At 41.1% G+C, this 14,101-nt stretch overlaps 1 protein-coding gene across 1 annotated transcript in view; it reads left to right on the plus strand.

Moving 5' to 3' along the window:
- The window catches only part of ccpg1 (cell cycle progression 1), a 60,662-nt gene extending 48,800 nt beyond the window's left edge, over positions 1–11,862 (plus strand). The window contains exons 10-11 of the mRNA XM_052040657.1: positions 6,447–7,903; positions 10,995–11,862. Coding sequence (XP_051896617.1) covers positions 6,447–7,903; positions 10,995–11,196 — 1,659 coding nt within the window. The 3' untranslated portion in view covers positions 11,197–11,862. The remainder of the gene's footprint in view (positions 1–6,446; positions 7,904–10,994) is intronic.
- The last annotated feature ends 2,239 nt before the right edge of the window (positions 11,863–14,101 follow it).

Genomic DNA, 14,101 nt, shown 5'->3' on the forward strand with positions numbered 1-14,101 from the left:
TTTGTGAAGGGAAGATCTTGCCTCACGAGCCTGATAGAGTTCTTTGAGGAGGTGATGGGGAAGATTGATGAGGGTAGTGCGGTGGATGTTGTCTATATGGATTTTAGTAAGGCGTTTGATAAGGTTCCTCATGGTAGGCTTCTTCAGAAAGTCAGAGGCCAAGGGATCCAGGGAAGCTTGGCTGTGTGGATTAGGAATTGGCTTGCCTGTAGAAAGCAGAGGGTTGTGGTGGAAGGAGTGCCCTTGGATTGGAGGGCAGTGACTAGTGGTGTCCCGCACTAGTCTGGGACCTCTACTTTTTGTGATACTTATAGATGACTTAGATGAGGGGGTGGAAGGCTGGGTTAGTAAGTTTGCGGACGACATTAAGATCGGCGGTGTTGTGGATAGTGTGGAGGGCTGTTGGAACTTACAGAGGGATATTGATAGGATGCAGAGCTGGGCTGACAAGTGGCAGATGGAGTTCAATCCGGAGAAATGTGAGGTGGTACACTTTGGAAGGACAAACTTCAGGGCAGAGTACAGGGTGAATGGCAAGGTACTTGGCAGTGTAGAGGAGCAGAGGGATCTGGGGGTTCATATTTACAGTTCACTGAAAGTTGCCTCATAGGTGGATAGAGCAGTTAACAAGGCCTATGGGATGTTAGCTTTCATAAATTGTGGGATTGAGTTTAAGAGCCGCGAAGTGATGATGCAGCTTTACAAAACTCTAGTTAGACCACACTTAGAGTACTGTGTTCAGTTCTGGTTGCCTCATTATCGGAAGGATGTGGAGGCGTTGGAGAGGGTGCAGAGGAGATTTACCAGGATGCTGCCTGGATTAGAGCGTATGGAATATGAGGAAAGGCTTAAGGTGCTAGGGCTTTATTCACTGGAAAGGAGGAGGATGAGAGGAGACATGATAGAGGTATATAAAATACTGAGAGGAATAGATAGAGTAGACAGCCACCGCCTCCTTCCCAGGGCACCAATGCTCAAGACGAGAGGGCATGGCTTTAAGGTTATGGGTGGGAGGTTCAGGGGAGATGTCGGGGGAGGTTTTTCACCCAGAGAGTGGTTGGTGCATGGAATGCACTGCCTGGGGTGGTGGTGGAGGCAGATACATTGGACAGGTTCAAGAGTTTGTTGGATAGGCATCTGGAGGAATGTGAGATAGAGGGATATGCGGGAGGAAAGAGTTAGATAGTGTGAGGGTGGTTTGATGGACGGCACAACATGGTGGGCTGAAGGGCCTGTTTTGTGCTGTATGGTTCTATGCGGACCTAGATGCTTTCCAACCTAGTCCCATTTGCCTGCATTTGCTTCATATCACTCTAAATCTTTCCTCTCCATGTACCTTTCCAAATGTCTTTTAAATGTTGTTAGTGTACCTGCCTCAGCCACTTTCTCTGGCAGCTTGTTCCATCTACAGACCATTCTCCTGTGTGAAGAAGTTGTCCCTTGGGTCCCTAATGCCTAAATCTATGCCCTCTAGTTTTTGATTCCCTTTTCCCTGGGGAAAAAGACTGAGTGCATTCACCCTATCTTTGCCCCTCATGATTACATACACTGCCAGGGTTACTCCTCAGTCTCCCAGGAACAAAGCCCTAGCCTGCCGAACCTCTCCCTATAACTTGGGCCCTCAGATATTCTCATAAATCTTCTTTGCACTCTTTCCAGCTTAATGACGTCTTTTCTATAACGGGTTACCCAAAATTGAACACTACATACTCTAGATACTTCCTCAGCAACATCTTGTAGAACTGCAACAGAACATCACAACTCCTATACTCAGTGCCCTGGCTGAAGAAGACCAGTGTGCCAAACACTGCCTTCACTATCCTGTATATCTATGACACCACTTTCAGGAAACTTGTAGAACAGAGGGACCTAGGAGTACAACACTCCCTGGGTACTACCATTGACTGTGAAAGTCCTACCCTGGTTTGACCTCAAAATGCAACAGCTTGCGCTTATCTGAATTGAATGCCATTTGTTATTCCTCGGCCCACATAGCAGATCGAGATCCCCCTGTAATTTTTGATAACCTTCTTCAATGTCCTATAATATAACCTACTTTAGTCATCTGCAGACTTGCTAACCATGCCTTGTACATTTTCATCCAAATTATTTATATAAATAACAAACAACAATGGGCCCAGCACTGATCCCTGAGGCACACAACTAGTCACGGGTCTCCAGTCGTGAAGAATAATTAAAAAAGGCATTTGGCATGCTTGCCTTCATAGGTCAATGCATTGAGTATAAGAGTTAGGACATCATGTTGCATTTGTACAAAACATTGCTTAGACTGCACATGGAGTATTGTAGCAACACACAAGATGCTGGAGGAACTCAGCAGGTCAAGCAGCATTTATGGAGGGAAATGAACAGTTAACATTTTGAGCTGAGACCCTTCATCAGGACTGGAAATAAAAGGGGTAGAAGCCAGAATGAAACAGTAGGGGGAGGAGCACAAGCTGGTGGGTGATGGGTGAATCCAGGTGAGGGGAGGGAAGTGGGAATGATGCGAGAAGCTGGGAGGTGACAGGTGGAAGAGGCAAAAGGCTGAAGAAGATGGAATCTGAAAGGAGAAGATAGTAGACCATGGAATAAAGAGAAGGATGTGGGGAACCAGAGGGAGGAAGGTGTGGTTGAGGGGTGAGTGGGGAGGGGAAAGAGAAGGGGTAAAGGGGCCAGAGAGATGAGGGAAAACTGAAGGGGGGGGGGTGTGGGAAACGAGGGGAGTAGTTACTGGAAGTTAGAAATTAATGGTGATGCCATCAGGTTGGAGACTACCAGGACAGAATATAAGGTGGTGTTCGGCTAATCTGTGTTTAGCCTCAACAGTAGAGGAGGCCATGGATGTGTCAGTGTGGGAATGGGAAGTGGAATTAAAATGGCTGGCCACCAGGAGATCCTGGCTGTTCTGGCAGATGGAGTGAAGGTGCTTGATGAAGTGATTTCCCCCAGTCTGTATTGGGTCTCAACAATGTAGAGGAGGTTGCACCAGATGCAATAAATGACACTGATGGATTCGCATGTGAAGCACTGCCTCACCGGGAAGGGATGTTTAGGGCCCTGATTGGTGAGGGAGGAGGTGTAGGGGGGGTTACTCTACTGCCAAATTGAGGCTAAACGCAGATTAGGGGAAGGACACCTCATTCTGTCCTGGTAGTCTCCAATGTGACGGCATCAACATCAATTTCTCTAACTTCCACTTTTCCACCCACCTACCCACCTTCTCCCTTCACCTATCACCCACTAGCTTGCACTCCTCCCCCGTCCCTTTTATCCTGGCTTCTGCCCTCTTCCTTTCCAGTCCTGATGAAGGGTCTCGGCCCAAGGCATCGACTATTCATTTCCCTCCATGGATGCTGCCTGACCTGCTGAGTTCCTCCAGCATTTCGTGTCTGTTGCTCCAGATTTCCAGCATCTACAGTCTTTCTTTTGTCTCCATGGAGTATTGTATACAGTTCTGGTCACCACACTACAGGAAGGATGTGGTTGCACTTAGAGTGCAAAGATATTCACTGGGATGCTCCCTGGAATGGAGGGCTATAGTTATAAGAAGATAGAGGATGGGCTGGGTTGGGTTTATTTCCACTGGAATGTAGGAGGCTGATGAGTGGCCTTGTGGATGGATCTTTATCCGATGGCAGTGGATTCTAGGATTAGAGGGCAAAGGTTTAAGGTGAGAGGGAAGAAATTTATCGGAGATCTGAGGGATAAGTTTTTCCACACAAAGTGTAAAAATCTGGAACGAGCTGCCAGAAGAGGTGGTAGAGGCAGATACAATTACAATGTTTAAAAGGCATTTGGACAGATACTCAGGAAAGGTGTAGGGGGATACGGGTCTAATGCGAGCAAATGGGGTTAGCGCAGACGGGCATCACTGTCAGCATGGACGAGGTGGGCTGAAAGGGTCAGGTTCTGTCCTGTACATTTCTACGATTCTATAGCCTTTGATCCTGTTATTTTAGCCACATGTTGTAACTTGCTCTTCAGCTGCTTCCACAAATCCCACCTCAATATCGTGCACCAAGATAGAATCTATCAGTTCCTATTATAAAAACTAGTTATCACTGTCTCTAAACACTTTTTTTCCCTCTTTTTTTATAATCATTTTGGACTTGACTGCTTTCCTTTGAGTATTCTGGGTTTGGGATGTTGATAGTGAGGGCATGTTTTCTGATCTTTTACTGTTGCTTGCAGCCTTGTTATTTTCAAGTCTCGTTCCTCCAGTTTAACAGTAAGAATCCCTATTTTCTGATCCACTATCTGTATTCAAAATTATCCTTTAACAGACCTACCTATCTGGTCTAAAATGCCTTTTTGATATCTTTCTCTTGTATGTACAGTGATATAAAACTAAAAGTTAGGGGTCACAGTTATTTCTGTGTAGTCGATGCAGAGAATATTTCAATTTTAAATCATTATTCGGATATCAGAACAAGTGCAAATTAATGCTATTCAGAACAAAAGTTTACTAATGTTGTAAGATTCTTTGCTCTTGCACCACACGGCATTCTCTGGATAAATAGACAAACTACTTTTGCCATCCTGAATGAGATCAGTGTGGAGCATGCTAATATGCTAGGGCATTTTGAGATCAAGGAGGTAGTGTTGGGTCTCTTTAAGAGCATTAATATGGTTAAGTCCCCAGGGCCTGATGGGATATACCCCAGGTTATTGAGAGAGGCAAGAGATTAGATTGCTGGGGCCTTGACCAATATCTTTTTGTCCTCTCCAGGTGAAGTCCCAGAGGACTGGCAAGTAGCTAATGTTGTTCCATTATTCAAGAAGGGAAACTGGGATAATGCTGGAAATTATAGACCCTGAGTCTCACATCAGTGGTAGGGAAGCTACTGGAGAGGATCCTTAGGGATAGGATATATGAGCATTTGGAAAACCATGGCCTAATTAGGGACAGTCAGCATGGCTTTGTGCAGGGCAAGTCGTGCCTTACTAACTTGATTGAGTTTTTTGACGAGATGACAAGGGTGATTGATGAAGGTAGGGCTGTGGATGGATTTTATTAAGGTGTTTGACAAGGTCCCTCAAGGGAGGCTCACCCTGAAGATTAAGATGCGTGGGGTCCACGGTGAATTGGCTGTTTCAGCAGGATACAGATCAGTTGCAGATATGGATGGAGAAATGGCAGATGGAGTTCAACTGTCAAGTGTTGCACCCTGGGAGATCAGATGTAAAGGGACAGTACACCGTTAATGGCAAGACCCTAACAGTGTTGATTAACAGAGGGATCTTGGAGTCCAAGTTCATAACTCCCTGAAAGTGGCTACACAGGTTGATAGGGCAGTAAAGAAGGCATATGGCATGCTTGCCTTTATTAGTCGAGACATTGAGTTCAAGAGTCAGGAAGTAATGCTGCAGCTTTATAAAACTTTAGTTTGGCCACATCTGGAGTATTGCATTCAGTTCTGGTCGCCCCATTGTAGGAAGGATGTCAAGGCTTTGGAGAGGGTGCAGAAGAGGTTTACCGGGATGCTGCCTGGATTAGAGGGCATGTGCTATGAGGAGAGGTTGGACAAACTTGGGTTGTTCTCTGGAGCGGTGGAGGCTGAGGGGAGATCTGATAGAGGTTTATATGATTAAGAGGTATAGATAGAGTAGACAGCAGTATCTTTTCCCCAGGGTTGAAATGTCTAATACCAGAGGGCATGCGTTTAAGGTGAGAGGGGGTAAGTTCAAAGGAGATATGTGAGGCAAGTTTTATTTTAGAGTAGTGGGTGCCTGGAATGCACTGCCTAGGGTGGTGGTAGGGGCAAATACTATAGGGGCATTCAAGAAGCTGTTATATAAGCACATGAATGTGAGGGAAATGGTAGGATACGGACATTGTGTAGGCAGAAGGGATTAGTTTAGTTGGGCATTTTATTACTAATGTAATTGGATCGCCACAACATTGAGGGCTGAAGGGCCTGTTCCTGTGCTGTACTGTTCTGTACCAGGATGGCCTGCTGAATTTTTTTTTCTCTCAGAAGTTGCTGGAGCCCTCTGGGGAAGTAATTTGCTACCATTGATATATTAAATTATTTTCTTATTTATGGATTGGTAGCCTTCATGAGAGCTTTTCCACAACTGATGAGTGAAATGGGAATTTCCAGGCAAATTAGCGATGGCATTCTACAACTTAAAGCTGCTGCAGCTGAGGTTTACTATTTTTCAAAAAAAATGATTATAATAAAAAGTAAGATACAATTCCTCATCTCAGTGATTCTGAACAGTTTTCTGAGGAATCTGTGTGATCATCTACTGGTAAACAGCAGAAGGGCTACCTATTAACATTTTTAATAAGTCAATTAAAGATATTTTGAAATGTAGCATGTACTCAATAGTTATTGAAATGTAGAATTTGGGTCTTATTTCAGTTGGTTGGCCTATGACTAAAATTGTAATTTACAATTGGACATCTAACTGTTTAAAAAATTTTTATGATTATTTAGTCACAAGGAGAAAGCTTGGAAACTCGTTTAAAACAAACTGTGGATGAGAAGCTTTCTGTTGAGTCACAGCAGCAAATCCTTGCCAAAGAAAACCAGCGTATGAAGGAATCTCTGGAACATGAAGAGAAAGCATTGTCCTTGCTGCAGAATGAGCTTCGGAAGCTGAGGGAACAAATCAGGACATTAGAAGGAAAGGGAATGGATGCTGAAACAATCATCACAGAAAACCAGAAACTAAAGGATCATCTAGAGGAAGAAAAGCAACAGGTACACAGTTTTCTTCAACAGAAGGGGACCCTTGTGACTGAGGCTCAGATGCTAAGAAAGGAATTGGATAAAGAAAGAGAAATAACTGATACGTTGCGTAAGGAACTGGATTCTTTGAGTCACTTTCAATCTTTGACTAATACAGACCAGGATGGTAAAAATACAGAAAGTTTACAAACAAGACTTACAGAGCTAGAGAAGAAATTGGACTTTGAACAGCAGCGCTCTGATTTGTGGGAAAGACTTTATATTGAAGCAAAGGAAGACAAGAAGGATCCTGAATTTGAGAAAACAGCAAAGAAACGGGAGAGAAAAACAAATCAGGAGTTTTATGGAAATAGGGATAAGAAGAAGCAACCTAAAGGAAATTTTATTAGGTCATTTAAGAACACGTTTGATGCTGTGAAAAACTCAACTAAAGAGTTTGTGCGGCATCATAAAGAAAAGATTAAACTGGCAAAAGAAGCAGTAAAAGAAAACCTTAAGAGGTTCTCTGATTCTGTTAAATCCACATTCCAAAACTTCCAAAACTCTGCAAAAAATTTGTTTCACAAAAGTAAGAGACGTGAAGAAGCAGGAAATGCAAAAACTAGACGTCATGGATTCCAGCAGCATCACAGTGAGCACCCATCTAATGCAAATAGATACAAACAGCATAGTGCTCACAGAGGCAAAGATTCTTCTCAACATAAACCCAGAGAGGCAACGCATGAGCAGGTCCATTATAGCAATTCGAGGAAACCCCACAGAATGTACACTGAGAACTCTCGCAAATTTGGGTCGAGTGCTAGTGAACATGATCACTTGGGAAAACGTGCACACTACAAGATCCCTAAGGGTTGCTCTGGTGTTTTTGAGTGTGCCCACCAAGAATCTTTGAGTCTATTTAATAAAGTCCTCGACCCGATCAAGGTGGAAGACTTTCTTAAGCTTCTCCATAATTACCTTCAACGAGAGATGATTGACTTCCAACGCTGGAGTGAGCTAGAGAAATTTATCAACCGGTTCTTCCGCAATGGGCTTTTTATACATGACCAAATGTTATTCTCTGATTTTGTCAATGATGTTGAAGATTATCTTGAAGATATTGCAGAACATCAAGAAGGAAACGGTGATGGTTTTGATGATCTGGATGGATACATCTATCAGCACTTGTTTGGTGACAATTATCTTCACCAATTTGGACCAAGGCAAGTTTATTAATCATTGAAATAGTTTGCCCTTTACAATTTAGAATTATTCTTTTTCTGAATTGATTTAAATTGTACAATTCATTTGATATTTAGAATTTTATCCACCATGTGAAAAGCCAGTATGGAACAGGATTGTGCATATTACTCAAATCGCTTTCTGATTTACTTCAGGATGTGATTCAATCCTAGCCAATAAGAATTTGAGAAAAGCAGATGCAGAAAATTTTAAATAAGAACAGAAAATGCAGGAAATCCTCAGCAGGTTGGGTAACATCTATGGAGAGAGAAACAGTTAAGATTTCATGTCGATGACTCTTCTCTCCACAGCTCCCTGATGCATTCTTTCATCAACACCAACTCCCATGCCCTACCTCAGCACCTTCCCACTGTAACCACTGGAGATAGAACACCTTTTTTTAACTTCTTCCTTCCCCACATGTGAAGCAGCAATTCTGATGTACTCCTAATTTAGTGCTGCATTTGGTGCACTTAATTGGAGAACCTAAATGTAGATTGGCTGACCACTTTACAGATCGTTTCCGTTCAGTCCTCAAGGGTGTTCCTGAGCTTCCAGTCACCTGTCACTTGGATTCTCCATCCCACTCCCACACCCTCCCTGGCCTCTGTCTTTGACCTCTAACACTTTTCCAACAAAATTTGAGGAACAACATGTCAACTTGGCATATTACGTTATTCAGGACTTAACATTTGAATTGAACAATTTCAGATAACCAGCCTTACCAGTTTGTATCAGAACTGGCCACTTCTGGCGAAGAGTTATCAACCTGTCATGTTGACTGTTTCTCTCTTCACAGATGCTGTGTGACCAGCTGGGTACTTCCAAGATTTTATTTCAAATTTTCAGCATCTGCAGTATTTTGGATCTCGCATTTGCAGCTTTTGCTTTCATCTTTTTATCCTCATTGAGCTCCTATTATGTCTTCTCTGGATAGACTGGATGTGATTAATGACCCTTCCTTTTCTCAGCTGGCACCACTATTTGTGTCATTTGGTCTGTTTCCACCCATCACAGGTCTTCCCTTTGTTCTCACATCCCCACCCCTTCTCTACAATTTAAATCTGCACAAAAACTTGGTTTATTTCAATTCAATAGTTAAATCTCAGATTCCACTTGTTATATGTCCGGATGAAGGGTCTCGGCCCGAAACATCGACTGTTCATGCTGCCTGACCTGCTGAGTTCCTCTAGCATTTGTGTGTTGCTGGTTATATATATTTGATGTACTTGGAAAGGAGTTTACTTATTAGTGTCTTTCTTTTATGAACTCAGTTAATTTACATAGCAATTTTTTTGATCAGATTTATTCGGTGTAGAAATTGGATATTTTTTTAAATTGTTTATCAGAAGTTAATCAGTATGTTTTATGAGGGATCATTTGGTACTCCAGTGGACCAATGAATTTTTCCTGTGATTGAATGGACCACTGGTCAGATCGAGCATCAATCCCACTTTTGTGTGGAATAAGTTTATTTCTCCACATTGACCAGAAACTGAAATGAACCAGCTATATTAATACGTCAGTACAGGAGCAGGTCAGAGTCTGAGTATTTTGTGGCAAAAATACTCAGACTCTCCCCAAGCCTTTCCAGCAAATGCAAGAACTGGGTCAGCTGTGGTTGCAGTGCTGTCCACTTCCCCAGATGGCTGCAGTGCCAGCAGCACTCAAGAAGCATCGTACCTTTTCCACAACCCTGAATGTTTGCTGCTTCCACACTCTGCACCTGGTCCGCATTGTATATCATCTAGAAAACATAGTACCACAATTCACCATGGCTCCTCTAGCAGCAACTCCCAGACTTGCAATCTTCGTTGCCTTAAACATAATGGGCATAAGCTCCTCCAAGTTGGACATTGTTTACATTCTGAATTGTTATTAGTGGCCAAAATCTTGGAACTTTTTACCTTGCAGCACTTTGGGAATCTCTCTTACTACAGTGGCTCAAGGAGGTTCCTCACCACAACCTCCCAAAGATAGTTAGGGATAAGTATTAAATGCCGATTGGAATGCTTACTGCTGGAGGACTGCATGGGAAACGATCTGTACATTTTAATTGCTCTGGCAGTGTGCTTAGCCTAAAGCATGCTGTGATTATATTTGTTACTCTCCTCATGGGCCATGGGACAATGTTTGGACAACACAATTTATGTCTGAATACAAATTAACTCCAGATGCTGGAAATTTGAAATAACAAAAGAGCTGGCAAACATCAAGTCAGGCTGCTGGTATCTCTGGAGAGAAAAAAATAATGGGATGAACATTTTAACTCCATAACTTTTCATCCTTTCATAGAACTTTCATGGCCTGAAACTTTGATTTTTTTTCTTCTCCATAATGCCACCTTCCAGCATTTTCTGTTATAATTAGAATTCTGCAATAGGTGTTTGGGGGTGGGGGAATAGAATTGGAAAAAATTCCAGAAATGTTAATTTAAAAATATATGTCAAGAACCACAGCTTCAGTCTCATTTGGCAAACTGCAGTGAGAGTGGCAGATTTTGGTTCTTGGCACATCCTGGCTGCCTCCTAGAGTCTTCTACCCATGATTTCTTTTTTACTCAATGTAAGAAGTATTAACAGTAGGAATCAAATCCCTTTTAAGTTGGCCAGCCAGAGTCTGCATCAGATACTTTGCACAGAATATCCAGTTGCCAGTTTAGACCCAGGTTTTTAGTTTCCTGCTTTAGACGTCCATCAGTAAAAGAGAGTAATCAAATCAATTCATCTCATTTAGGATCCCTCAAGAAAGATTCATTGGTTTGGATTGATACCCAGGTGGTCTATGCATGAAAAATTAAGAGTATGTACGATATTCACCAGGCCATCGAAATACCTTGTCAAATGCTGCTGGGTATAACCTGTTCCTTTCTGCCCAAGTCTCAGAAGGACCATTTTGAATAGATTCATCTGTTCCTTCCTTTTCATGTATAAGATTATGCTGCTGCTTGAAATATTTTTATAATATTTCTAATCCTATTGTACAAAAACCAATGCAAATTGGGAATTGCAAATGAGTAGACTAAAATTGGTTATTTTACTGAAAAGCAATAATGATTTTTTTTCTCTGCAGTCCACTGTATGGTGCTGATAAGTACAGAAAGCATACATCTAAAAATGCTTATGGCTCCAGACAACAGAGACCTGAAAGAAAACACCAGCAGGCTTATCACCACAGGGAATGCAAATGGAACAAGCCAGGCCGTACCAATGGAAGACACATGGCAAATGTGGAAATTGAGTTGGGGCCAATGCCTTTTGATCCAAAATATTAAATGGGTGTATTCTGCATAAGTATGTGTTTTGAACATGTTCAGACCTATCTGACTGCTGTTTGTGGTACATGCCTAAGAATAATGACATTTCTTTTCAAACAATATGCATTTCATTTGACTTTAAGACAGTAGATGTAGTTTTGCTAATAATTTTCCATCGTATTTGCAAAGTGCTGGTCAGAAATTTCCTGAGCAGTAGTGTTGTGCAAGTATGTTGTGCTAAACAAAGTTTAGGATTAAGTAAGAGTTAAAGTTGCTGGATCTTTAGTGTATTTACCAAGTCTTTGCGTATAGTGGTGTATGTGCATGAAATGAGAGTCTTTTTTGCCTTAGCAAATTTGTAATTTGCTATCATGTGAACATAAATTCCACACTGTATAAATTATTAATATTGGTGGGCTGATTCCTTAACTTTTTTTTTAAAGATTGTAATTTTATTCCATGGCAAAAATTGGTCCATTTTTATCTTGCCTGTGTTGTGGATGATTTTGCACAGATATATATCTACCTTCGTGATTTCAAGGGGTAAAGAGGTTGCATTTTTAATTTGAATTCAGTTACATTGCAGCTACATTTCCATTTGACAAAATGAACAATTGTAGGCAAACAAAAAATGTTAAAATCAATTGATAATAAAGGTTCTGGCTTAACTGTTTATTTATGAAACACCCTTGTGTTGCAAGTTTGTATGTGCTTAAGGGCGGCACAGTAGTGTAGCAGTTAGTGTAACACTATTACAGCACCAGTGATTGGGGTCCAATTCCTGCCACTGTCTATAAGGAGTTTGTACGTTCTCTCTGTGACTGCGTGGGTTTCCCCATAGTGCTCTGGTTTCCTCCCACATTCCAAAGATGTACGTGTTAGTAATTGGGTGGCATTGGGCCGGAAGGGCCTGTTACTGTACTGTATAAATTAAAAGAAAATTTAATCTATCAACCAGGAGAGGTCCCCAAATATTTGTATATAAATCTGATTTACTCTGTACTGATGCAGTTACTGCAAAAATACATTCTGTAGTTTTGAAGTGGGTTTTTCATTAGTTTAACAACTTGGTTTTGAATCTTTTTATGGCAATCATGAGTTTCTTGATTAAACAGACCATTTCCAAAGTCATCCTGTTTCTAAAGAGGGAAATGTGTATTTACCTATCACCTTTTATCAGATACTGGTGGAACCAAGATCCTCCCCAATAGGTTCCTTAAATAATATTGCTGCCATTCTAAGCTCACAAGCTATTAAAGATCATAAGCCATGAAAATGTTATTTTTGAATATGTTCTAACCTAACTTGACTGCCATTTGTGATGTGTGTACCCTTGAGTTCGATCTGTTGAGTACTAGTGGAGAGGGCTTAATACTGAAAAGAACAATGTAGTGCCATTACTAATTCCAAACATCCTCCTTTTGGAGTAGGACAAGTTAATTCTGGTAAGTGTGAAGCCTGTGACAGCAGGTATTACCTGTGCTATGCTAAACATTTATAGCCTCATGGTGCTTGTGCTTAAAAGTACAAAAATATTTAGCGGGTTTAGATTTATAAAACATCTGTGTGAAGATCTTCAATCAGTGTACACACACCAGTATAATTTAGTGATAATCAAAAATTGTGCTGTTGAGTGTACTCAACTCCAACACCTCCACTGCTTTAAATGTCCATCCCTGACCAATTTCAGATACACACCTGGCCTGGACCCTGCTTCCACTGGAATGCAGGTTGAGCAAGTGAGCCTGTGCTGCTGGCTGTTTTCCAGGATACAGTTGGAGGGTGTCCAACCTTCTTCATAATTCTTCTTTCACCAACACCTATCACAATTCAAATAGTAGTAAATCAAGAGATCTGTTATAGAAACCAGCCTCGTAAATTAACATTCTCTTTAAACTTTATGATTAAGATCCACTTTTCTTAGGATGAGGTATTAACTACGTTAACAATTTAGGATTTTTCTTGCACAATCCAAGAGCTAGTTGAACTTGTTTGGTATAAACATCATTCAATATTGTTATACCACTCTTTGCATCTTGCTGTCACATATTTGATGTTTTTCGTATGGTTTATAATTTGAATGGTATCAGTTGAGACCTTTACTAATTTTCACTTTGGATTCTTCCCGTTTCTAGTCAAATGCTATAGCTATTTTTCACATTTTCTGCATATTATTAGATAGGTACTGCTAATTGTCATTTTGCTATATTGTTCAGAAACAAATACTTGCTTTCTGCTTGTGTCTTCTGTTAACCACAGATTTTTATCCAGAGGGGAAGAAATTTGTTCCTAAAATTTTAATGAAGGCTAATTTTTGATTCTGGATATTTAAGAATCTGAAAAAGCAGCAACATTCTCACAACAAATTAGAATTGTGGTTCTGAAGCTTCATGATAAAGCAGTGCCACATGGTGTATTACAGGACTGTTTTCAACCAAATGCATGTAAATTGATGGTTCTGAACTTGGTTGTTCAGTAAGTAGATCCTTGCACCTTTCATGTCATTTTTAAACAATATTTATAAATGACATGTTTTGATGCAATTTGTTTGCTTCTGGAGATTTTTCCTGCATATGTTTTTGTCACAATGTTTTTTAATAAAGCATTTCCTGAATCCTGTGTGGGAGACCAGCTAAATAACAGTCTGCCGTAATAGGCATGGGCCAACATTTGGATGGTGCTCAATGATTGCATTATGGTATCTGGGTCAGTCCTGATACTGACCTGCATAAGAGGCAGAGGCAATTGTGGAACATTGCTACATGATTTTTTTTTCTGTTATATTTTCAGAATACTTGGAAGGTTTTAATGATTTAATTTTGAAAGTAGCTTTATTTTTAAAGAGCTAAAATGTAGGGGGAAGTGTGAGGGTACAGGGTGTGCTAGAGAATATGGGTGTGGAAAGAGGAAGACAAAGTCAACA

The sequence above is a fragment of the Pristis pectinata genome, chromosome 28, assembly GCF_009764475.1.
Source record: "Pristis pectinata isolate sPriPec2 chromosome 28, sPriPec2.1.pri, whole genome shotgun sequence".
NCBI classification, from domain to species: domain Eukaryota; kingdom Metazoa; phylum Chordata; class Chondrichthyes; order Rhinopristiformes; family Pristidae; genus Pristis; species Pristis pectinata.